The sequence below is a fragment of the Arachis stenosperma genome, chromosome 9, assembly GCF_014773155.1.
Source record: "Arachis stenosperma cultivar V10309 chromosome 9, arast.V10309.gnm1.PFL2, whole genome shotgun sequence".
In the NCBI taxonomy this organism is placed as follows: Eukaryota; Viridiplantae; Streptophyta; class Magnoliopsida; order Fabales; family Fabaceae; genus Arachis; species Arachis stenosperma.
In genome coordinates this window covers 157042968-157067803 of record NC_080385.1, presented here as the reverse complement: position 1 = coordinate 157067803, position 24836 = coordinate 157042968, and the positions used below count along the sequence as shown (strand labels likewise).

Below are 24836 nucleotides of genomic sequence, written 5' to 3'. Positions count from 1 at the left end.
GGCCGACCTATTGGTGGCTCTACAGAACAAATACGGGGAGAAGAACGACCATAAGAAAGTCAATGCCGAGCTCCGTGGGGAACATCACGCGGAGTCAAATGCGAAGACGGAAGATGTATCCCACAAAACCGAGAGATGGCGGACTGGCTTTTTCTCTGAAGAAATAATGAACTTTAAAATGCCAAAAAATTTAACACTCCCAATGACTCTAACACCGTACAAGGGGATCGGAGATCCTAAAGTACATGTTACCAAATTTGTATCCATGATGTTTCTTAACAGCGACTCCGATCCCATCTTGTGTTGGTCTTTCCCAACCTTTTTGGATGGGGTTGCTCTATTGTGGTTTTCTAACTTGCCTGCAGGTTCCATAATCAGTTTCGATAAGTTCGCCAAAATATTCATAAATCACTTTGCAGCCTCCAAAATTTATGTGCGAGATTCGGACTACCTCAGCACAATTAAACAAGGACAGCACGAGAGCCTGAAAGACTACATGACGCGTTTCACCACGCAGCCATGGAAATCTCCGACCTCAACCCGGAAGTACAACTGCATGCGATTAAAAGCGGACTTCAACCAGGAAAATTCCAGGAAGGCATAGCTGTTGCAAAACTGAAAACACTGGAAGAGTTCTAGAAAAAGCAACTGGTCAAATCGAAATAGAAGAGCTGCGATAGGCTCAGAAGAATGAGAAGTAACCGCCCCTGAAAGAGGAAGATAAACCCTATAGGTCCCAAAATAAAGATTTTAAAAAACCTTTCAAAATAACTCTCAAATTTGATTCATATACCAGGTTTAAAACCCAGAGGGATGACATCATCAAATAAATCTTGCCCAACAAACTGATAAAACCTCCGAGTAAAGCAGGGACATACCAAGATCAGAAATGTGTCAATAAAAACAAACACTATGCGTTCCATCAAAAATTTGGCCATACTACCGACGAGTGCATCGTAGCCAGGGACTTATTGGCAAGGCTGGCGAGACAAGGGCTCTTGGATAAGTATGTCACTTTCAAGAACCAAAGAGAACCAGCAAAGATCGATGACAAGCCGAACTATAGCTCGGATCGAAAAGAAAAAAAAGCATGGCGAGGTCTGGTAGAAACTCCCCCATCTAAATGAGTTATCAATTATATCTCAAGTGGTTTCGCAGGAGGAGGAGCGACTAACACAACCAGGAAGAGGAGTTACCGATCTATGATGACAATGGAAGGAACCCATCCTGGAGCGTCAACACCATCCTCGGCCACTCACATAAGTTTCGGGGATGGAGATTTCCATTCTCGGTCTCCAAACCTAGACGATCCAATGGTGATTTTGGTCCAAATGGGAGAACTAACTATCAAAAAAGTACTCCTCGATTCAAGAAGCATCGCCGACGTCTTATTTTACTCCATATTCAAGAAGATGTAGTTGAGCAACAAATCACTGCAACCGTCAAACGGAAAATTGGTAGGGTTCTCCGTGGAACGAATACCTATATCAGGTTATGTATGGCTAAGAACGACCTTAGGGGAATTCCTGAACTCAAAAACATTAGATATCCAATTTCTCGTAGTTAATTGTATAAGTTCTTACAATGTTATTTTGGGACGTCCATCCATTAATTCTTTCGGAGCTATTGTCTCCATGATTCGCCTGTGTGTCAAGTTTTCTGTGTAGGACAACATAGTAGCAACAGTACATGCCAACCATAAGGAGGCCAGACAATGTTACAATATGGGATTGAAGGACATGATAAAAGAAACTATTCCAAGAATTCATTCCGTATACAACTTGGAAAATATTCCAACCTTAGCCGAGTTGGATCCAAGAGAAAGCAACAGTCGCCCCGCCCCAACTGACGACCTAAGTAAGGTATACTTGGGACAAACTAATCAATTTACTAACACAGGCTTCGCTTTCTCTGCAGAAACAAAGCGAAATCCGGTGGACTTACTAGAGACCAACACCGACCTGTTCGCATGGACCCCTGCCGACATGCCGGGAATCGATCCGAACTTTATATGTCACAAATTGGCAGTCAATCTTAATGCTTGACCTATAAAGCAGAAAAAGCAAAATCTGGGCACGAAAAGAAGAAATGTCGCAGCAGTAGAAACGCAGAAATTGTTTGATGCAGGATTCATCCGAGAGATTCGTTTCTCCTCATGGCTAGCAAATGTCGTAATGGTCCGGAAGAACTCGGGAAAGTGGCGATTGTGCATAGACTTTACAAATTTGAACAAAGCTTGCCCAAAGAATTCGTACCCACTGCCGAACATCGACAGACTAGTGGACGACACATCTGGGTACCAGGTGTTGAGTTTCATGGATGCTTACTCTGGTTATAACCAAATACAAATTCACCTAGATGACGAAGACAAGACATCATTCATAACTGACCAAGGTAATTTCTGTTACAAAGTCATGCCTTTTGGTTTAAAAAATGCAGGTGCCACCTATGAGAGACAGATGGACAAAGTTTTCAAACAACAAATCAGACGAAATATAGAGATATACATCGATGACATGGTCGTCAAATCTAACTCAGAGAAACATCACGAGGCCGATCTTAAAGAAATTTTCCAGCAACTCTAGAAATACAACATGAGATTAAACCCGGACAAATGTGCATTCCGGGTACAAAAAGGTAAATTTTTCGGATTCATGCTCACAAACAGGGGTATATAAGTTAACCCCGACAAATGTCAAGTCGTTATCAACATGCAATCCCCAAGGACAGTCAAGGAAGTACAACGTCTCACAGGCTGTTTAGCTGCCCTGTCTAGATTTTTACCAGCTGCAGCCACAAGATCATATCACTTCTTCAACACCATAAAGAAGTTGGACAAGTTCATCTGGAATGAAGAATGTGAAAAAGCCTTTTCCGAGTTCAAACGTATTCTGGGATCACCGCCCATACTAAAAAAACCAGAACAAGGTAAACCCCTTTCCATTTTCCTTTCAATTTCAACTAACACTATCAGTTCTGTGCTTGTAACAGAAGCAGAAAAAGAGTAACACCCAGTATATTTTGTGAATAAAGTCTTGCAAAATGCCAAAACAGGATATCACATGATAGAAAAACTGGCATTCGGCTTAGTCATTACTGCTCGGCAGTTGCGACACTATTTCCAAACACATCCAATCATAGTTCGAACAGGTAATCCCTTGCGACAAATATTGTCAAGACCAGACATAGCAGGCAGATTAACAAAATGGGCAATAAAACTCTATGAATTTGATATTACATATCAGTCACAGGGGATCACTCAAGGCCCAAGCCCTGGCCGACTTTATCTCGGAATTCACAATCAAAGAAGAAGCACCCAAAACATAGGAACTTTACATAGACGGGGCATCAAACAAAAATGGGTGTGGTGCAGGAATCCTATTAAAAGACGACATTGGAGTCCAGGCCAAACAGTCAATCAAATTCCTCTTCGAAGCAACAAACAATCAGGCCGAATATGAAGCGCTTCTGGCAGAACTAAGGTTAGCCAAAGAAATAGAAATCACAAGCCTAAAGGTACACTGTGACTCCCTACTTGTAGTACAACAAGTAAACGGCCATTTTCAAGTACGAGACCCACTTCTAGAAAAGTATTTATGTTCGGTTAAAACAATGATAAAGTCTTTTCAAAACTTTGAAATACTGCACATACCTAGAGAACAAAACTGTAGGGCCGACATCTTATCCAAATTGGCCACACAAAGAGTAAACGATCAAACAGAAACATTGAATCACATTACATTAACAGAACCAAGTTTAGATATCAAACCTGTTCTAAGCATGTCAAAGGAAGAAGATTGGCGAATCCTATTCATTCGCTATCTAAAATTTGGGGAGATACCACAAGACGAGAAACCGAGGTCATTCAGATACAAGGCAAACCACCATACTATAATCGGAGCGGACTTGTACAGGAGAGGCATTTCTAGACCTCTACTGAAATGCCTGAGCCGAGCAGAAGCCGAAGCCGCCTTGGACAAGGTACACGGCGGGGTCTGCGAACATCATACTAGAAGTAGGAGTCTGGCCACAAAAATACTCCAAGCAGGATACTATTGGTCAACACTGAGAAACGATTGCAAAAACAACGTACAAAGATGCGATGCATGTCAAAAATGTGCACCCCTAATACACAACCCGACCGAGCTACTACATACATCGGATGTCAGTTGGCCATTTCACAAATGGGGGATGGACATACTGGGACCATTTCCAATCTCAACAGGGCAGGTAAAGTTCCTTTTGGTAGCAGTTGATTATTTCACAAAATGGATAGAAGCACAGCCTCTTGCGAAAATAACAGCAGAAAAGGTACAAAATTTCATTTGGAAATCAATTATATGTAGATTTAGTTTATCCAGAGAAATTATATCTGATAATGGCAGACAATTCATAGATTGCTTCATATTTAACTGACCTACATATCAAACATCTTTTTTCCTCCATCGAACACCCACAAACCAACGGGCTCGCGGAGGCAGCTAACAAGGTGATTTTGCAGGCATTAAAAAAGAAATTAACAGACACTAAAGGACGCTGAGCTGAGCTTATACCAGAGGTACTATGGAGTTATAACACAACGCCTCAAACCACAACAAATGAAAGCCCTTTCCGGCTGGTCTACGGGCAGACTATATGATACCTGTTGAGATTAGCCAAGGGTCGACTCAAACCGAGTACTTCGACAAACAAGATAACTCGGAAGGCAGATCGGCCGAACTTTACCTAATAACCAAAGAACGAAGCCTAGCCGAACTAAGACAAAAAGCCATGCAGACGGCAATGCAAAAGCAATATAACAAGAAAGTATGACCAAGAGCCTTCGAAGAGGGGGACTTGGTACTAAGGCAAATGGAAGAAGTTCGGAAACCACAAGGACACGGAAAACTGCTGCTAATTGGGAAGGCCCTTTTTGCGTCTCTAAAGTCATCGTAAAAGGAGCATACTCCCTTAAAACACTAGAAGGAACAGCTCTTCCAAACACTTTGAACATTTCGTCTTTAAAAATGTATTACAGTTGAAACTCTATTGTATATGTGAACTGGCCAGGTACTCTTTTTCCTGATCAGGAGGTTTTATCCCTAAGGAGGGTTTTACTCAGACAGGTTTTAACGAGGCTAACCAGTTCACGCTCCCCTAAAAGAAATTCAAAACTTATACAAATGAATATATCTTTTCACAATCACTCATGCTTTATTCTTTCCAAATAAATAGCATCGAGCCAACAAGGCAACACTTCCATATCACCAATGTCGAAACCGACTTCATATGTCGGATCAAACAAAAACAAATGATTCCAAATTCGGTCAAACAAAAAGTGAGGATTTTAATATCCCACTATCTAAACAAATATGTCAAACATCATTAAACTAACCAGCACGTCAAAAGCTGGAAGCAAAACATTCATTAAAGTACAAACCGACACCATAGGTCGGATAAAACAAAGTTTTAAGTACTCCGAATAAAATCGAAAAAGCCAAAAAAAGTTTCAAAATAATTACAAACAAAACAAATAAACAAGGAAGGGAGAGGAACATTCTCAACATGCTCCTCATCGGCCTCAATTTCTGCAAGTTCACCATTGATCACCACTTTGGTCACATCAAGCTTCTCCACAGCAAATTAGGAGAAAACAATTGATCCTGACTGACAGCATGGTCGAACCCTATGGAAAACATTTCGAGCACTTCCTCCTCTAGCTCATGGATCCGAGTGGTCATTTCTCCTTTATTCTTATCATTTTCTTTAATTTCAGCCTGCAAGAGACGAATCTGGTCCTGTAACCTCAAAATTTCTTCTTCTCCACTTTTTACTTTTCTAGTCAAATCAACGATGACCTCGTCCCTCTCCCTCAAAGACTGCTCCAGCCCAACCACCTTATCTTCAGCGCTTTATTACTTCGACGCCAACAACTTAGTAGCACGCTCGACACATAATAAACGGGAAGCAACAACCTAAAAGAAGAAACAAAAAGCAACATCAGCGCATCACAAGTTCAAAAATACAATAAAAACAAGTACTGTTCATAAAAAGATTACCTAGACAAACTTTCCCATCGCCTCAACACCAGTAACTGATTTTTTAAAAAATCCTAAATTAAACCTACCCCCAAGCCCAAATGACCTAACAGCCGCAGCAACAACATAACCCTAACTCTTCTTGCCCATTTGCCTCCAATCCTCTGAACCCTCAGCAGCGCCTTTTGCTCTCCTTTTACCTTCCTCTTCCTTCTTCTGCTCTGCGCCTCCACCATTGCTGCCGGCCTGCCGCTTGACAACACCAACCCTGACTCGCGTCCTGCGGCCCTGTTCTCTCCTTCTCCCTTCCTCGTAGCACCGCTCTCTCTCCGTCGTCCTTCCCGGCACGACTCCACGCAACACGTCGTCGTCCTCTCCCAGCAGCACGCCATCGTTCTCCACGGATCCACGAAGGCCGCATCAACAAGCCGTCATCCTCGTAGCGCCTCTCTTTCCGTCATCCTCCCTACCCTCATCCAGTCTGTCTGCATCAGCAAATCATCAAGAATGGAGCCTGAGTCAGGTTGGTTCTTCTACTTCTGATCCAGCCTCTTGCTATTTTTTGCTTTTTGATTTTTTGTGTTCTATGGATTTTTTACTTCTTGATTTATTGTTCTCTCTTTTAATATTTGCTGGCAGCTGCTACTATTATCTTTTTTTTAATTTGTTAATTATTAATTTTAATTTTTTAATTAATCATTATTATTTCTACTGCTACTGTTAAGTGTTAACTGTTATGGTTTATTGTAGGTTCATATTGTAGGTTCATATTTGTTCACTAGTTTGAAATTGATATGAAGCAAATCATGAATAGTGGTTTTTGCTACAGGAGTCAGGGTAAGTGGCGTGTTAGACCAATGAATTTGTTTAACACTTCTTTTTAAATTGTGAAGTAAGGGGAAATGATTGTGATTTAAAGAAAAAATGAATACCTAGCTGAAAATAGTTATGCTAACGAGAAAGAATTTTGAATTTACCAATTATGGAGATTTTCAGTGGTTACAGTTTGTGCTAGTTTTAGAATATTATGGCTGAGGAAGATTGATGCTATTGAAACTTGGTTGATTAACAGAGTAATTGGAGAAATCTACTTTACTAATGCTTTAATTGTGAGATACAGGTCAGAAGTTTTGTTTTTATAAAGGGTCTGCCAGTATTGCATAGTAGCAGATATAAAATCCATCAACAAAATCACTCCATTTCTGAAGTTAGTTAATTTATGCACACTACTATACTGCTCTGAATCCCATTTCTTATAGTTTTAAAGCTATATCATATTCCACTTTCTTTACAAAGAGGCTTCTACATTGCAGAACAGAATTAAAAAAAATCTATTTAAGTTGCTACATTATTTATAAATTTCACTGTTAGGATATCCATAACTGTAGATGTTCTCCAGAGAAGCTTAAACTAGTTCGATGATTTATTGTTATTCTATTTTTGGTTTTGATTCACGATTGTGTTGATATTTAATGTTGTATCTTAATATTTTTGCAGTTTGGTCATAGTATGAGGGATAATATTGGTGAAAGTGATGGTAGAACTGGTAGAGTGGTGGACATGTAATGCTCCTCCAAACAAATCTGCAAATATAATATCACCAACAAATTAATTGATTGAATCATTTTTTTCACTAATCTAGTTTTTTTTTATAAATATTATTTGTTAGGATTGTTCCTTGTTTTATAGAAGTTGCATCCACTCCTATCCTTTATTATATGTTTTATATGATTCTTCCTTTTTTTAATTTTGTATCATTGTGAATTTATGATGAGCTATGTGCTCATATTGTTCATTGTTTTTGTCTAAATTAATTTAAAAAATTGACCAAACCGAATCAAACTAAACCGATTTTAATTGGTTTGGTTTGATTCGGATGGTCTTGGCAAAAAAATCGAACCAAACCGAACCGTAGTTTTAATAAACGATCGGATCGGATGGATTTTTCTTAAATAACCGAACCAAACCGCACCGTGAACACCCCTAATATTGGGAAATACGGTGGAAAAGCTCAGAGATAAGGTACTGGTCACTCCAGACAAAATGAGGATTAGCCCCATCAATGTAATCGTGAAGCTTCCCTTGTCTCTCAAAAACAGACTTGCCAGTAAAATCCCCTTTAGAAAGAGCTTCAAGCGACTTCTCAGAGTCAAGTTTTCTCCTTTTTGGAGAAGGAGGGAGCTGGGCAGAAGAATAAGCCACATCCCCACCCCCTTCCCTCGCCATACCTGATACGCTACCAGCCTTGTCACCTTTCTTTTTCAAAAATGATTAAGGCAGAAAATACTTAAATTCGGAACCCTTCCACCTATAAGGCAAATTTCAAATAAAAAAGTGTTCACGAAAAACACAGGCAAATAAACAAATACATAATACTTATATATGCTTTCAACCATTCCCTATCATTTCCTTCATCATACTTAAGCAATTCTGGGATAGATAAACATTCACCCTCCGCGAAACACTCAATTAAAAAATCCAGAAATCTATTCTCTTCCTCACTCCTCTCAATAGAGTCCAAAATCTGCATTGGCTCTGGACACTAATACAACGGAAATCTTTCAACGAGTTCATCATCCAGATAAAATGGATATTCAGTCTCATGAGAACGAACCTTCACAAACATGGCTTTAAAATTTTTAAAAGATGATTTGTAAAGAAGGAAAATAGAGCGGCCCAGATAAATACTCATAAAAACTCACAACCCTTTTTAGACTCCTTTCGACTGAAATAGAGAAAAGAAAACATTCAATGAAGACAGAAAACTCAGGAAATTCATCAAACATTGAAAGGCCTTAAAAAATGTCCAAGAATTTGGATGTAACTGGGATGGAACACAGTTGAGTTAGGTCAAAATATTACACTCGAAATCAGTAAAAGGGAATTTCAGAAAAAGCTCGAAAAAATACGGAGTATACATGTAAAAATAACTCCAGTCACCCATCCTCTCACAAACCCTCTCATCACTATTGCAAGGCACTAATTCGACACCTATGCCAGACTGCTCTTTCGACAACTTCAAAGACCTAACTTCACGAAGAGACTCTTCATCACAATAAAAGAAGCGCGAGTTTTAACGTCTACATGTACCCACTGGTATGGATTCTCATTTTTCACCTCTACTACCTTTTCCTTTTCTTTTTCTCCCTCTTTCTCTAACCATTGTGGAAACGAAACGACAAAAAAGAAAAATAGGAAGACTAACCTTTTGGAGTCATTTTTCGGTCGCTTAAGCAAGGACCCTGAGATAAAAATTTCGTGTAGTTTTCCAAAGGAAAAACTGTAATAAAGGAGCACAATAACCCACTCACTAAGTGGGTAACTCAAAAAGCATAACCGTTCACATACCAAGGCGCAAACCCAAGTGAAAAGATAATCCATACATTTATTGCAAATAACGGTTTTCGAAAAAAATTTATTACATGAATTTACGCGAAAGAGAAGTAAAACGCCCAAGCTTGAGAGAACTATCGCACGTTGAGCTTAGGGGTTGGGGTGTTATTAACAAAAATCGAGGTATAACTACATTCTAAAAGCTCAACTTGCTAAAACATGAAAATCGCAAGTCAAGTTTGGGGCTATGTAACGTAACCCTTAATCATCGAATAAGCCGAGTTATACCTCGGTCAACCTATCCTGAACTGAAACGATAAGGTATCTCAACGTATCCTAATCTTTTTCAAAGATCTCATCCGCACGTGTTTATGTCGGTCACGAAAATCTCGGCACTCATCGACGAACAAATCAACCTGAAGCACACTATAAATTGAACTGATGAGCGACCATAGGACTCATTCAATAACAACGCACTACTATACAAACGACTTGTATTCCGAACACTTTTTCTCCTTATATAATTCTTTACTGATTTGGGTGTCGGAGTTCTTTTTGCAGGTACCACGCTTAGGTCCAATTTCACAAGGATACATCAAGTTCGGTTCGAACTGTGAAGTTGATAAAGGTCAACGCAAAGCTGACACCAAGCTCGAAAGAAGTGTTCTTACAAGAACATTAGGTATATACTAAAATTAATTACAGTCATTAATTATTTATGTGAAATATATGTTAAAATATAAATATATAATAAAAATTAATTAAATAACATATGTATTTAATTATACATAAATATATTAGTGACTAATTTTAATAATTAATTTTAATGAGTTATGCTACGTGTACATCAAAATTAGCCACTAAATATAACTACCAGTATAAAATATATGTTGGAATATAAATATACATTGAAAATAAATTAAACCATATATATATTTATACACAAATATATTAATAACTGATTTTAGTATAAATAGTATTTTTAAATTTTAAACATAAATAATATTTTTGTAATTAACTTTGATCACTGATTTTATATAATTTGAAATAAAAAATCATTTATGATTATTATTGAAGACCTCAAACCGTTTAGACCGTGGATGAAATAGTTTATTAGGCCTAAGAAATGTTAGGAACAACAGTCATCCTTTGAAGCACCTTCTATATATCAAGGCCTCTTGTTGTACCAAATAGAAAAAAAAAAATCTTTGACTAATGACTACTATTCACTTTTTTTTTTCAATTTTCTTTCTGTGATCCAACGTTTGTGCTGCTAGCATCACTGCCACCGGCATTACTACTGTTGCCGAGGTCAATGCTCCGTATTCTCCCTGTCATGTTGTGAACAATATTTACTAATAAATTAATTTAAATTTATAAATGATTTGTTATTACCTTAAATTATTATTTTTTTAATTTGTTAGATAATTTGGAGTCTAATTATATTTTGTAATAAGAAATGCTTCATAGTTATTAAAAGTTATTGTTTTGATTATTATTTTTAACTATAAATCTAATTATTTTTAGTCTAATAATTTAACAATATACTTTTAATCTATACTTTTAAACATAAATGATTAACATTTGTTTTTATTATAACATAATATAATTATAAACATTATTATTATTATATTATATATACTTTGCCTGTGTTGTCAAATTTTTCTAGCTGTTCAGAACCCTTCACAATCTCAAGTCTTTGACCCAAAAAGCTCAACCTTCATGGCCAAAACAGACCAGAACGAAGTCATTAGAGAGGTTCACAGGGTTCTCTTCCCCATCATTGACGACCTCTTAGCAAAAACCAATGAGAAGCGACATCAAGAGCTACCACATCTCTCCTTCGGATTGCCCTTCATTAATTGACTAAAACTGTCACGCTCTATCTCGAATTTATATAGAGACTTTTTACTATAAGATAGATATAAATGTGTAACAATCACGAATATAAAGTATCAAAATTTTATAAATGTAATAAGTTTCTTTCTATTACGTGGATGTGTGTATGCATGTCTAATTGTCTATGGATGGAGGATAAATCTTCTAAACTTTCTATGCAATTAAATTTCAATCATGTTTCATTTAAAGAATGATGGATTTGCATGTGACGACTGGAATCTGGATATAAGGTTGCATTGCATGTTATGGGTAGAAAAAGGAATAATTAATTACGTCAAAGAAGAGACATGTATGATGTATTGATTTAATGACAATAAATACTTAAATCTTCATTTTATTAATATATCTGTTCAAAATCGTTTTCGCCTATATATATTAAAGTTCGTAGGCAAGTTATAATACATACAGAGGACAAAAAGTAGAGTTCATCATTCTCAAGTGTCAACAATGGCTTTGATGCAAACACTTGTTGGGCTACAAATTCTTCTCTTATTCCATGTGTTAGGAACAACAGGTAAACTTTCAAGACCTTGTTCAAATACTAAAATCAATAATGTCAATTTTAATGGTTCTTTTTTGCTTCCTTAAGATTAATTATATTTTAGTAAAGGTTCACATGCAGTTGTTTTTATGTGAAGTTAGTCAAACTTGTCAAATTATCTTACAGTTTTAAAATATTAACTTCACATGAAGGCAATCGCACCAGAATTTTTACTTTGTATTTTTCATTGAATATATAACAGCACAACCAATTGGAGTATGCTATGGAACGGTGGCTGATAACTTACCACCTCCAAAAGAAGTGGTGGATCTTTACGAAGCAAATGGCATTGAGAAAATGAGAATATACAACCCTGATCCTTCAATCATGGAAGCACTAAAAGGATCAAATATAGAATTGGTTGTTGGGGTTCCTAATGAAGATATTCAGACCCTTGCAACTTCTGAACCATCAGCAATTCAGTGGGTCCAAAACAACATACAAACTCACACAAACTATGTCAAATTCAGGTACATTGTTGTTGGCAATGAAATTATGCCAAATGATCAACAAGCCCAATTTATGTTCCGGGCAATGCAGAATATCTATGCTGCACTTGTATCTTTCAAGCTACACACAAAAATCAAGGTTTCAACAGCCATAAAATTGTCGCTATTGGGAAGCTCTTACCCTCCATCCCAAGGATCATTTAGTCCTTCTTCATATTCATATATAAAACCAATCATAAGCTTCCTTGCAGTTAAAGATGCACCACTCCTTGTGAATTTATACACTTATTTCACATACATTGGTGACCCAAATGACATTAATCTTGATTTTGCATTGTTCTCTCCATCAAATACTACAATTAAGGATGGTAAATATGAGTACCATAATCTGTTTGATGCATCACTAGATGCAGTTTATGCAGCACTTGAAAAGCTTGATGCTCCTAATTTGCAAGTGGTGGTATCAGAGAGTGGATGGCCTTCTGATGGTGGTTCTGCTGCAACGGTGTTGAATGCAAAACTATATTATCAGAATTTAGTTCAACATGTGACTCAAGGGACACCAAAAAGGCCTAATCAAGCGCTTGAAACTTATTTGTTTGCTATGTTTGATGAAGATCTTAAAGGGCCTGCTGAAACCGAACGCCATTTTGGTTTGTTTCACCCCAACAAAAATCCAAAGTATGAAATTAGCTTTACTAGTTGCTCATCAGAATCAGATGTTCCAAATTCTTCTGCTCTATCAATGAAAAACAATGTTGTATACTACTTCCTTTTTCTTATTTTTTCTTATTTTTTGGGTGCAATGTAGAAAGCTCTTATATTAGGACATATATATTCTCATTTGTGAGGTCAATTGCCAAACATTGTACAATAAAATCAAGCTACAGATCTTCTTCAATAACCTCGTAAAATAACTATAATATGAAAGAAGCTATATATGAACTTTAATATGATAAGATGTTTCGGGTTTGAATGAAAAGTGTCCGATGTTTTATTTTTTTGATACATAAAAACACAAGGGAGGGAAGGGATATAGAGAAGAACAGAATTACATAATTTATTTTGGGTGTTTTTTTCTTAAGTTTGACATGATCTAAAAGACTATATATAGCAGACTTATTTAAAAATAAAACTTAAAAAAAAAGTCACATTAAGACCCACAATAAGCAAGTTTAAAATTAGTCAAAATTTTCTTTATAAAGACATGAGGTATATAGATTATAGTTGAATTTTAGTTTAATTAGTATATATTCTCGTATTTGTACGAAATAATACATAAAATTATATAAAACATTTTATTAAAAAATTAAATAAAATATATATAATAATTATTATAAATATTTTATAAAATTATAATTAAAATCAAATTTTTAGGATTTTTAATATTAAAATATTAAAAATAATTAGTATTTGTTTGAATTGATTTCAGTTTGTTGAGTGATCACTTCACTCGTCTGCTTAAACAACTATTAGGAGTTAGAATTTCGCCTTGTGTGTGTATCAATCCATTGGCTAGCGGTAAACTCTTAATAAATGGAGCATCAATACGTGGTTAAACTTGACAAGAATATCCGAATAAGCGGGTACCGACCCGTCCATACCCAGTGGATATTAACTTAATTCGAATTGGGGCAGATTTTACTTATGACAGGACATGATTGGGTTTAGGATGTACCTTCTCCGGATATATACATATAAACACTTTTTAGGAATTAGGAATTGTCTCATATCACAGATTCAGTGATTCACAATTTTAGTATATACTCTATAGCAATCAGTCATCATTACCCAAAGTCTTCTTCTTTTCGGCTTCTTCAAAAAAGACCTCATAGTTCCGTCATCGTTGTTGCTAAGTACATCGCTGCCTACCTCTTCACAGCTCATGTTGCCATCGCTGCTTATGTCGTTACCGTCGTTGTTGAATTTGTCGCCACCTTTCTCCTGCCGATTCCCTTTTCTCTAGGTAAATTCTCTCTCTCTCTCTCTCATTGTGAGTCTGTTAAGTTCTTTTCTTCTTCTTCCACAGATTCATCACTTAGTTGCCATTGCTATGAGCCCCAGCGTTGCCGTTATAGTTACATCTGAGTCTTTCATTGAATAAAATAAATTTTTTATTCAACTTGGACCAGTTGGAAATAGGCATACATGAGATCATTTTTGCACGTAATTTTTGAATTTTCTCATCCAAATTTGATCTATGTGGTTAAGTATTTTAGTATGACGATCATCGTAGTTTTGTTGTGACACTAGTATGATAAAAGTTGTGGTAATTTCATAACTAATATATGAGACAGACCAGATTATTAAAGTAATCAGAGAAATAATATTCAGATGTGCGTATAAAATTCATAAGATGTGATTATCTCACGAAAATATGTATATATAGCCCAAGTGAAAGATTGTTAGGAAATTATTATTTCTTAATATATTTATTGTAATTATAATCGCAAATTAAGTAATTTGACATTAAATAACTTATATAGCGGTAATCTCATTTATTATCATAAATGTTGAATTAAATAAGTCATTATTACTTTTTATTTGGATAAATGGGATTAAAACCATAGATACTATTTTATTTGAGTTTTAGGGTTTAATGAGTGTCACACTCAAATATAAATAATGACTTTAGGATTTTGATTGGTTTTTAACACATCAAACTCGTTTCTCTGTAGTTCTTTTTCTATAATAGAATTGTGATTCAACCCTATCAAGGATACATAAGATTTTGGTTGACGAAGATTAAAGAACCACAAGAGCTAAGCTCACTGATCTCAATTACACTCTCAAATGAAGGGACGCTTTTTAGCTCTCAGTTATATTTTTAATGATTTAACATAGATGATCTTGAGGTTGAGAAACCTTAAAATTTTTAGATAAAATAGAAGTTTTATTCAATCAAAGGATGATAAATAATTTTATTGAATTAAATTATATTAATATGATCATTGAATGATAAAGAATGATAGAAAAATAAATAAATAATATTTTAAGAGTATATATTAAATTCTCATTTCAATTTACTTTTTTAATCAACGATAATAAATATCTTGATTTAATTAAATTTTTACAAAAATTTATATACCTAAAATTATTTCATTTCTTTAAAAATCTTTTGAACATACAATGGTTCAATGAGAGGTTGATTATTGAAAATTAAATATAATATTTTTAAATTTATATTTTCAATAAAAAATATACTTAGTTCTATTTATCCTAAATAATTCTATGTTTACCATTACTTTTCTATTTAAATAATTCTAACATTGATATAATATTATTTTTAGATACAAAAAAATTAAAATATATTTATTCTATTTTAAAAATAAATATTCATATTTAACTTAGGATTTCAACAAATATGACAAAAAATATTACATTTTTTAGTTAAAAAAATAAAATATATATAAATATATTTTTGTGCTTTAGCTTTATGTTTTTTAAAAAAATTTGGCAAGTTAATAGAATCAAATCATATTTCTATAACATATATAAGAATGTATATTACACATAAATAAAAAATATTAGGTGTAATAAGAACAAATACATAGATTAAAATAAAATTTAGAAAAATAAGAACCAATAAAATATTAAAGAAAATAAATATAAATAGAAGAGAAAAAAATTATTAGTTGGAAGAGAAATAATTTAATAAATTTTATGTGTATATAAAAGAGAAATAAAAAAAATATACAGTAACTTGTTTAATTTAGCAAGATTTATGAAAATAAATACATAGAATAAGAGAATAAAAATAATAATAAAAAGAAACTAAATACCTAAATTAATATCAAAATAAAAAACAATAAAATAATAATAGTCTATAATAATTTTAATCTTTTAATTAATTAATTAATAATAATATAATTAGTCTACTATAATCTTAATCTAATATTTTAATATAATTAATTATAATTAAGTAATCAAATAAATTAAATATAAATATGTCTAATTTAATCGTATAAAGAAGTAGTATATTTTCTAAAATTAGACATATTATATATATATATATATATATATATATTGGAAATAAAGCATCACTTTAAAATGAGATTATTATTATTATTATTATTAATATATAAATATTAAAATTATATTAATGCATTAATTAAAAATATTGTTATAATAAAAAGTTGTAAGAATTTAAATAACTGAAATTTATTAACTTTAATTAGTTAAATTAGTATAAAATAAGAAAGAGATGATTAATCAAATTAAATAAATTAAAAAATATTACTGAGCAAAGCAAATGCGACAATAATTATATTACTAATTTAAAAAAAATCAATTCAATCTATTCAATTTTTTATTTAAAATAGACAATTAAAGATCACCAATGAATAAAAATAAATAAAATATAATAAAAAATAATTTTGATAGTATAAATAATTAAATTAAATTATTATATATAATTTTTATTTTTTACCTTATTATAATTTAAGTTAAAACTAATGGTAAAAGATTAATTTTAAATAACCCCAATTTTAAATTTTACAACATAATTAAAGCACAATTCATACTTTTTTATTTTGTGATTAATCAAAATTTTTTAAATTTTTTGGTTAAATCTTTTGTATTTTATGATTGATAAATTTTCTCTATAAAACACAAATTTGTGATGAATTATTATAATCATAATTAATTAAAAAAATCAAGAAAAAATTATAAAAATAAAATAAAAGATAAAAAATAAAGTAAAAATTTATTTTGAAACTAAAATTTATATTTTATTATATAATCAATTTTGTTACTCACTTAAACTTCATTATCCCTTTATATCCAAAAAAGTATATAATGTCACCCTTTATATAATCAACCATTGAGTGGTATAATTTAATTTTTGAATTATATGTAATAACTTCAGTGACAATCGTTAAATATGTCTATTGATCTTTGACTGAATTTTTGAGATATTAGTACATATATGTGTAAAGTTCACAATGTAATTGTGTTGGATGTCTTATATCATGTATTTTGACTTTGGAATACTTCAAATTACATTATAATCATTGAATTATAAATATAGTGACTGAATGATGTCCAATAATATTAATAGTGGTTGATTATAATAAGCCATGATAATTTTAATAGTTTTTTTTATCTTAATGCGAAATTATAGTGTCCAGATTAAGTATATAAATAAATATTAGTTTCAATAAATATCCTTGTAAAGTACTTTATTTTACACAATTACAATAACTAACTATAAGTTTACACATATCATTGATTTATATAGTATCATATTTGTAAATTTATAGTATCATATTTGTAAACTTATAGTTAGTTATAATTAGTTACAAATATTCATATGAATACAATAATACGAATACATACAATTTTATAAATAATTAATTTAAATTATGTCTATTTAAATTTTAAATTACAAACTAATACATATTTTATAATTTAAAATTCTAATTATTTATATAAAATTAAATTGATTAAAACATAAAAATATACTAAGACAATTCAAATCGTATTAAAACGTAAATAAGTTTGCTTACTCCATAAACCACGAAGCTCTTCGGATTCTCTCAGCCACCCTATTTCACATAGCCGCTCATGCATAAACCGTGGCTGCCTCCAAAGTTTTATGCACACAAAATCTTCTTCATAAATCGTGTTGCATTCACCGAGGGTAAATAAATTCAAATGCTCTTTAACATAAAACCTGGCTAGCAGGCACGATTTATGTTCATTTAGAAACCGTGCTAAGCAGCCACAATTTCTATATAAAATGAAACAATACATAAAGGTATGAACTTGTCAATTGTTGTAATCTGGTAAAGGTTTCTCCCAATTATTTTAAAATGGTAAATTGCCCTAGAATGATACAATATTAAAGGGGATTTATAGGTGTTAAGAGAATCAAAATAATAAAGACGTAATATCCTATAATAAATATTCAGATATGTCAAATAATGTTAATTGATCTAATTGATCCTAATTATACTCTAACATTCCTCTTCAAACTCAAGTTGTCAAATAATGCTAATTGATCCTAATTATACTCTAACATCTCTCCTCAAACTCAAGTACTCAAGTTGTTACTTGAGTTTGAAACTTATTTGAAACAACTAAATAAAAAATGCATAAACTGATAGAACGGGTGCAGATGGAATTGAAAAAGCGCAGACATAACTGTCGAAAGGAAGCGCAGATGGAACTGTCAGAAGGAAGTGCAGATAAGAAGAAAGTGCAGACGAAACTGCTAGAAGGAAGCAGACGAAACTATCGGAAAGAAACGCAAACGGAACTGCTGAAGAAAGTGCAGACAATACTGCCGGAAGAGAACGCAGACAGAACTGCCGGAAGAAAACGCAAATGAAACTGTCGCAAGAGTGACCAACTGCCAAAAAACTGCTGAAAAGATGGCGAACTGTTGGAAAACTGTTAAAAAGTGACAAAGTGCAAAGAGATAACAAACTATTGGAAGGTGACGAAAAACATATAGTTTCTCTATGAGAATAAGTAAGCAGCGAATGAGCAAAAAACATCAAAGGATTGACAAAAGATAAGGAAAAAAAATGGCACAGAAAAAAAGTATGGTGATTTCACTAGAAGAAAATCAACCTATCTTTTTCAAGGAGAATACCGTGATTCTGATACCATGTTATAAAGGGGAGAATGAGCAATAGAAAAAATGTTTAAGTATTTAAGTTGTGTAGAATGATACAATATAGAAAGATATTTATAGGTGACAAGAGAATCGAAATAATAAAGACGTAATATCCACTACAAGAAAAATACCCATTCAGCCACACTTTTTTTAAGCTACATTTGAAAAGCGTAGCCTATTCATAGAATAGGCTACGCTTTTCTCCGTGTTGCCTTTTTATAAGAGAAAAGGATACACAAATGCGGCATCATTTAAAAAGCGTAGCCTTAGGTATTATAGAAATCACTTATAAAGCGTAGCCGTAGGTTGATATCTATAGGTTCACTTTTCATATCAAAGGAGACGCTTTTAAAGGGTAGCCTATTTGTTAAGTTTTGGGTGCACTTTAAAAGCGTAGCCTAATGTATCTAGGCCAAATGCACCCAAACACTTAGTAATTTTTCTTTTCCTTATCACCAAATCACACTCACCTTCGAATACCCTCACTTTCGCCTTCTGATCAGAAAAAAGTTTCGCCCCTCACCTTCGCAAATCACCTTCGAATTAATTGTTGAAAACCCTTCCCTAACACACCCACACACTCACACTCATTCTCACCATCACTCACCACTGCCACCACGCCCCCTTTCACACACACACACCCAGATCCGAGAGAAAGAGTGAACCAGAGGGAGGAGAGGAGGGAGACGGAGATGAGAGAGCGCGATCGAGAGAATAGAGAGTGAGAGGGGGTCACCGCCGCAACGTCGCTGCAGCCGCCGCCATTGCCGTCGCAGAGCAGGGAGCCCGGAGGGGAGAGAGAGACGATTTGCAGACGAGATGGAGAGAGAGGATGAAGATGCGACGCAAGAGAGGAGGCTGTTCCGCCGTGCACTGTCGTCGCTCCTGGGGTCGATTGAAGCCGCCGCCGCAGCTAGGGCTTGCCGTGCTCCTGTCCGTACTCCTAACCTCTGTCTCTCTCTCTCCCTCTTCAACTTTCATTTCATTCTCATTTCAATTTTAATTTCAATTTTAATTTCGATGTCTCTGTAGGCAACAATATATTTTAGAAGTTGTATTGGATTGGAAGAGAGGGAAGGGGAGTGTTTGAACTTTCAATTTCATTAATTTTTGCTGAATTTCTGTGCCTGTGGGTGAATACTGGATTGTGAAGGATGGTTAGGATTGTGAATACAGAAGTTTGGACCTCTTCATATATGGTATCCCTTCTTTTTTTAATTCCCACAAGAGCTTAGGATTGGTTAAACAGAGCAAATTGAAACTTTGAATGTTCCCCTCATGCAGGGAACAATGCTGATCGATTCCTGCATTGGAGCACTAGGTTCCAAATTGTTCTAGGCGTGGAAAGGGGATTGCAGTACCTTCATGAGGATTCACATCTAAGAATTGTTCACCAAGACATCAAAGCAAGCAACATTCTTCTTGATCATAAGTTTCATCCCAAGATTGGAGACTTTGGCCTTGCCAGGTTCTTCCCTGAAGACCAAGCTTATCTTAGCACACAATTCGCTGGAACATTGTAAGTCCAATTATTAAATATTTTAATTACTATGTATGCTAGCTGCATATTCACCATGTTACTCATGTTATATTTCAGTTTTCTATTTATGTTTTTTTTTATCATAAATTGGATAGCCTATAATTTTGAGTATTATAATATCACAACACACACCTATACTACACACACAGTTATACACAAAATATTAAGAGTTCTCATCCACTATTGACCCTAATCAAGTCTCAAACCTGAGTACGCAACACATATCATAGGGGAGTGGTGTGAGCTTATGAATGAATCTGGTTTGCCATGTTACCAGGTTTAGTTATTAAGTAATTGAGCTGAGCTGTAAGTTTGACAAATGAAATGGTTTCCTGCCAGCGCCAAAAGGGCTGTTTTCGCCGGAGCCAGAACATTATCGAGGACCAAAGCTAAAAGTTGCCATCGTTGGAGCTGGGCTTTCTGGCATATCAACTACAGTGAAACTCTTGGATCAAGGACACGAGGTTTAGCTCCTTTAATCTTTAATATCACACTTCCTCCATTTCATATTTTATAAGTCATTTTGATACTTTGATTTATGAATATATGTGAAAAGTCAAAGCGACTTATCAGTATGGAACGAAGAAAATGTTATTTTGAAATTGGATGTTATGGTGTACATGGTAAACTTGATTTTTGAAGCAAAGGGGAGTGATTTGGTCAGTTTCTTAACACAATTATGGTGTTAAATTTATTAGGATATTCTAGCTAATGCATTTTATCTAGTATGTTTACTTCTAATTGCTCTCGATCAGGTGGATATATATGAGTTGAGGACTTTTATTGGTGGGAAAGTTGGTTCTGTTGTTGATAAGAAAAGAAACCAAATTGAAATGGGATTTCTTACAAATAGAAGTTGGTAACAGACTTGATTGATCCCGTCTTTGAAATTCTCCAACCCCTCTGTTTATTTATGGTCTGAGAAGTTAAAAAATATTAAATATATAACCCTAGGAAACTTTGTCTAAGCAAAATTGATCAATTTTTCATGCCCATTGTGTTTAGGATTTGAAAAGCAAAATATTAAATATATTGAAGTGCCTGTCTTTTCCTTAGGGACATTACCATCCTAAAATTCTGAAAGCCTTAACAGAGCAGGCAGAAAAGCTGACGCTGAGCTCTCGAGCCTTTTACAATGATCGGTTTCCACCATTTGCTGAGCATTTGACAAGTATGCTTGGTTATGATATGGTTCTTCCCATGAACACTGGTGCTGAAGGAGTGGAAACAGCTCTGAAATTAGCAAGAAAGTGGGGTTATGAAAAGAAAGAATTCCCAAAGATGAGGTATAACAATGAGATCTTAACAGTAGTCATATCTTAATGTTTTACATTTTCCAAGGTTGAGGTTGAAGTGAATGTTTGCTTAGTGTGGGTCTGTGGCCTAGTACACAAGGAATATCTCATGACATGCTAAGCTGAAATCCACAATACTTTATGACTTTATTTTTCCTCCCCCAACCCCGTTTTCTTTGTGGATATTAATAGTATTTGCAAAACTAAAGGGAGAAATGCTTTAGCTATGGCCTGAAGAATCTGTTTTGACATATGTTCTCAATAAATATTTTGGAAACTAAATGCTTGTAAGATGTATTGGTACTCCTCCTCTGCAAAGATAAAATGAAGGAAATCTACTCTTCAAAATATAGCATCTTCTTTTCTGTTTATGAGATGCAGATTTGAATTTTCCTGGTGTTTGTCTATTTATGTTCACGGATACTTGTGGCAGGCTATTATTGTGTCATGTTGTGGCTGCTTCCATGGCCGTACACTAGCTGTTATATCTATGATTGTGACAATGAAGCTACCCGGGTTCTGGTCCTTTATTGCCTGGCCATCTTAAAGTTGATTTTGGTGATGCAGAAGCCCTTGAAAGAATTTTTAAAGGTTCTTAGTGCTCCCATACTTTGCTTTACATTTTCATCACTATATTTTAGTTTAAATTGACTGATCTTTGATTTTTTTTTTCTGTGAAAAAATTCAGAAAAAGGAGAACACATAGCTGGCTTTCTTTTGGAACCCATCCAGGGTGAAGCTGGGGTATGATCTTTTGAGAACACTTAATCTGCTTGGCAACACTCACCTTGTTGGTTGAATTGAAAATTGAGATGCTAAAGAAGTTGCTATATACATTATACCCTGATGTTATAGTTTGATGGTGTTATTTCCGGTCTCACCATTTGATTGTTTTATATTATGTTTACATGCAGTGGGAAATTCTTGTTGCTTCTTCAAATTCTTTGGCTAAGAAAAAGATAGGTGTGCTTATAGATTTCATTTTGGTCAAGAGCCATGACATTCGGTTGAATATTCATATTTTTATTATGTTCTGATTTCTCAAAGTACATATCTCGGTTGCATCTTTTGATAGGTTTTTATTATTTATTTGAAGGTAATCATTCCTCCGGATGGCTATTTGAAAGCTGTTAGAGATCTTTGCACCAGATATAATGTGCTGATGATTGCAGACGAAATACAAACTGGGTTAGCAAGAACATGGAAGATGCTGGCTTGTGACCGGGAAGAAGTTCGCCCAGATGTTGTGGTTAGAAAATAGAAATCAGCTTAACCTTGTGAACTGTATATCTTTTTATTCTTTCCCAGCACTATGAGTTGAACCTTATTCTGTCTTTTTACTCAAATACTAGGGAAAGCATTGGGTGGAGGAGTTTTTCCTGTGAGTGCAGTTCTTGCAGACAAGGATGTAATGCTTTGTATAAAACCAGGAGAGCATGGAAGGTTTGATTTTATCATACAAATGCTTTTTATAAATGGTCTTTATTATGATTCCTTTATTTACATTTTCTTACCGATAGTTGTGACTGTTGTCTGAAGTTTATACTTCTGTTTACCACTTGGCAATATTTTTTAGTCTTCTGTATAGGTCGAGTAATTTCATTTATTGAAATGAAAGCAAATTTGTTTATTAATTAAACAAGAGAAGAATGCTGAACTTCTTTGTATATTATTGATTACAGTACCTTTGGCGGGAATCCATTGGCCAGTGCTGAACTTCTTAAATCCTATGATTATAAAGTTTTACCTAAAGGAGCTAAAGCTACTGTCTCTCTATGGTTCAGGTACAAAACTTAATTATTTTGTTGTATAATTAATTTACCTAGCTATCTATCTTTTGCTTTAATATCAATTTTAATAACATTCTGAATTTGAAATCACCTTTGTCAGTTGTATTTGATGAAGACTTTGAAGCTCAACTAGCTGACAACAATGATGCAAGACTGGAAGTGTCTCTATTGGCGAGGAGCCCTGACCAAGAGCTGACTGAAGTTAGTAACTCAATAGTTGAACAAGTTGGCTTATAGTCCCCCCCCCCCCCCCCCCCCCCCACAACAAAAATGTCCTTAACATGATGATATTTCTATGATAATAGAAGAACATACTGATTTGCAATTTATTATAAGTGTGTTATTTCTTTGAATTTCTTGAAGCTCATAACTTTGTAGTAAATCGCCACTTCTCTTACCAGGCATTTATAAGTATAATTATTATAAGTGTATTATAAGTATAATTATGAATTTATTTTTATTTTATAATATTCAACTCATTTAAATAAAAATGCAGAATTATTATATATGTAATCATATTATTAACTATTATGTTGTATTAATAATTATTAGATATATATAGAAAAAAAATGAGACCTAAGGCTACACTTATATATAGTAGCTGTAGTATACAAAAAAGAGGGACCTAAGGCTACGCTTATAAAAAGTAGCTATGGTATACAATGTGGCTACCCTTTACAAGTGATGCAGTAGCGTTGAAAAGCGTAGCCTATTCTGGAAAAATGAAAGCTGAAAAGCGTAGCCTTTGGTCCTGGACAGCATCACTTGAAAAGCGTAGCCTATTCCTAAACGTCAAAAGCGTAGCCCTTGGTGCAGAAAAGCGTAGCCTTTGAGAATAGGCAACGGCTGAATAGGAATCACCCCAAAAAGCGTAGCCGTAGCCCAAAAAGCGTAGCCGTAGCCTAAGGCATCATTTTTTTTCACTTTTAGCTACACTTTTCAAGTGTACCTGAATGGGTGTTTTTCTTGTAGTGATCTTATAATAAATATTTAGATATGTTGAATAATGCTAATTGATCTAATTGATCTTAATTATATTCTAATAATTATATTCTAATAATAATATTCAATTAATTAATATATATAATATTAAATTGTGTGATACTTAAATATCTAATTAAATTAATTAATTGATATAATTAAGCTATTATAATAAATTGTACGAAGAAGAACATAATTACATCATTTATTTTGAGTGTTTTTTTCTTAAGTTTTATTATTAAATAAGTCTGCTATATATAGTCTTTTAGATAATGCCAAACTTAAAAAAAATCACATTAAGACCCACAATAAGCAAATTTAAAATTAGTCAAAATTCTCTTTATCAAGACATGACATATATAGATTATA

At 33.9% G+C, this 24836-nt stretch overlaps 1 protein-coding gene and 1 pseudogene across 1 annotated transcript; both read left to right on the top strand.

Moving 5' to 3' along the window:
* The first annotated feature begins 11696 nt into the window (after positions 1–11696).
* Positions 11697–14327, top strand: LOC130950249 (glucan endo-1,3-beta-glucosidase-like). Its single transcript, XM_057878768.1, has 4 exons — positions 11697–11763; positions 11993–12999; positions 13959–14205; positions 14269–14327. Exons 1-4 carry the CDS (start codon positions 11697–11699, stop codon positions 14325–14327), a joined length of 1380 nt encoding a protein of 459 aa, XP_057734751.1.
* Positions 14328–19680: 5353 nt separating this feature from the next.
* Positions 19681–23724, top strand: LOC130950248 (ornithine aminotransferase, mitochondrial-like; annotated as a pseudogene).
* The last annotated feature ends 1112 nt before the right edge of the window (positions 23725–24836 follow it).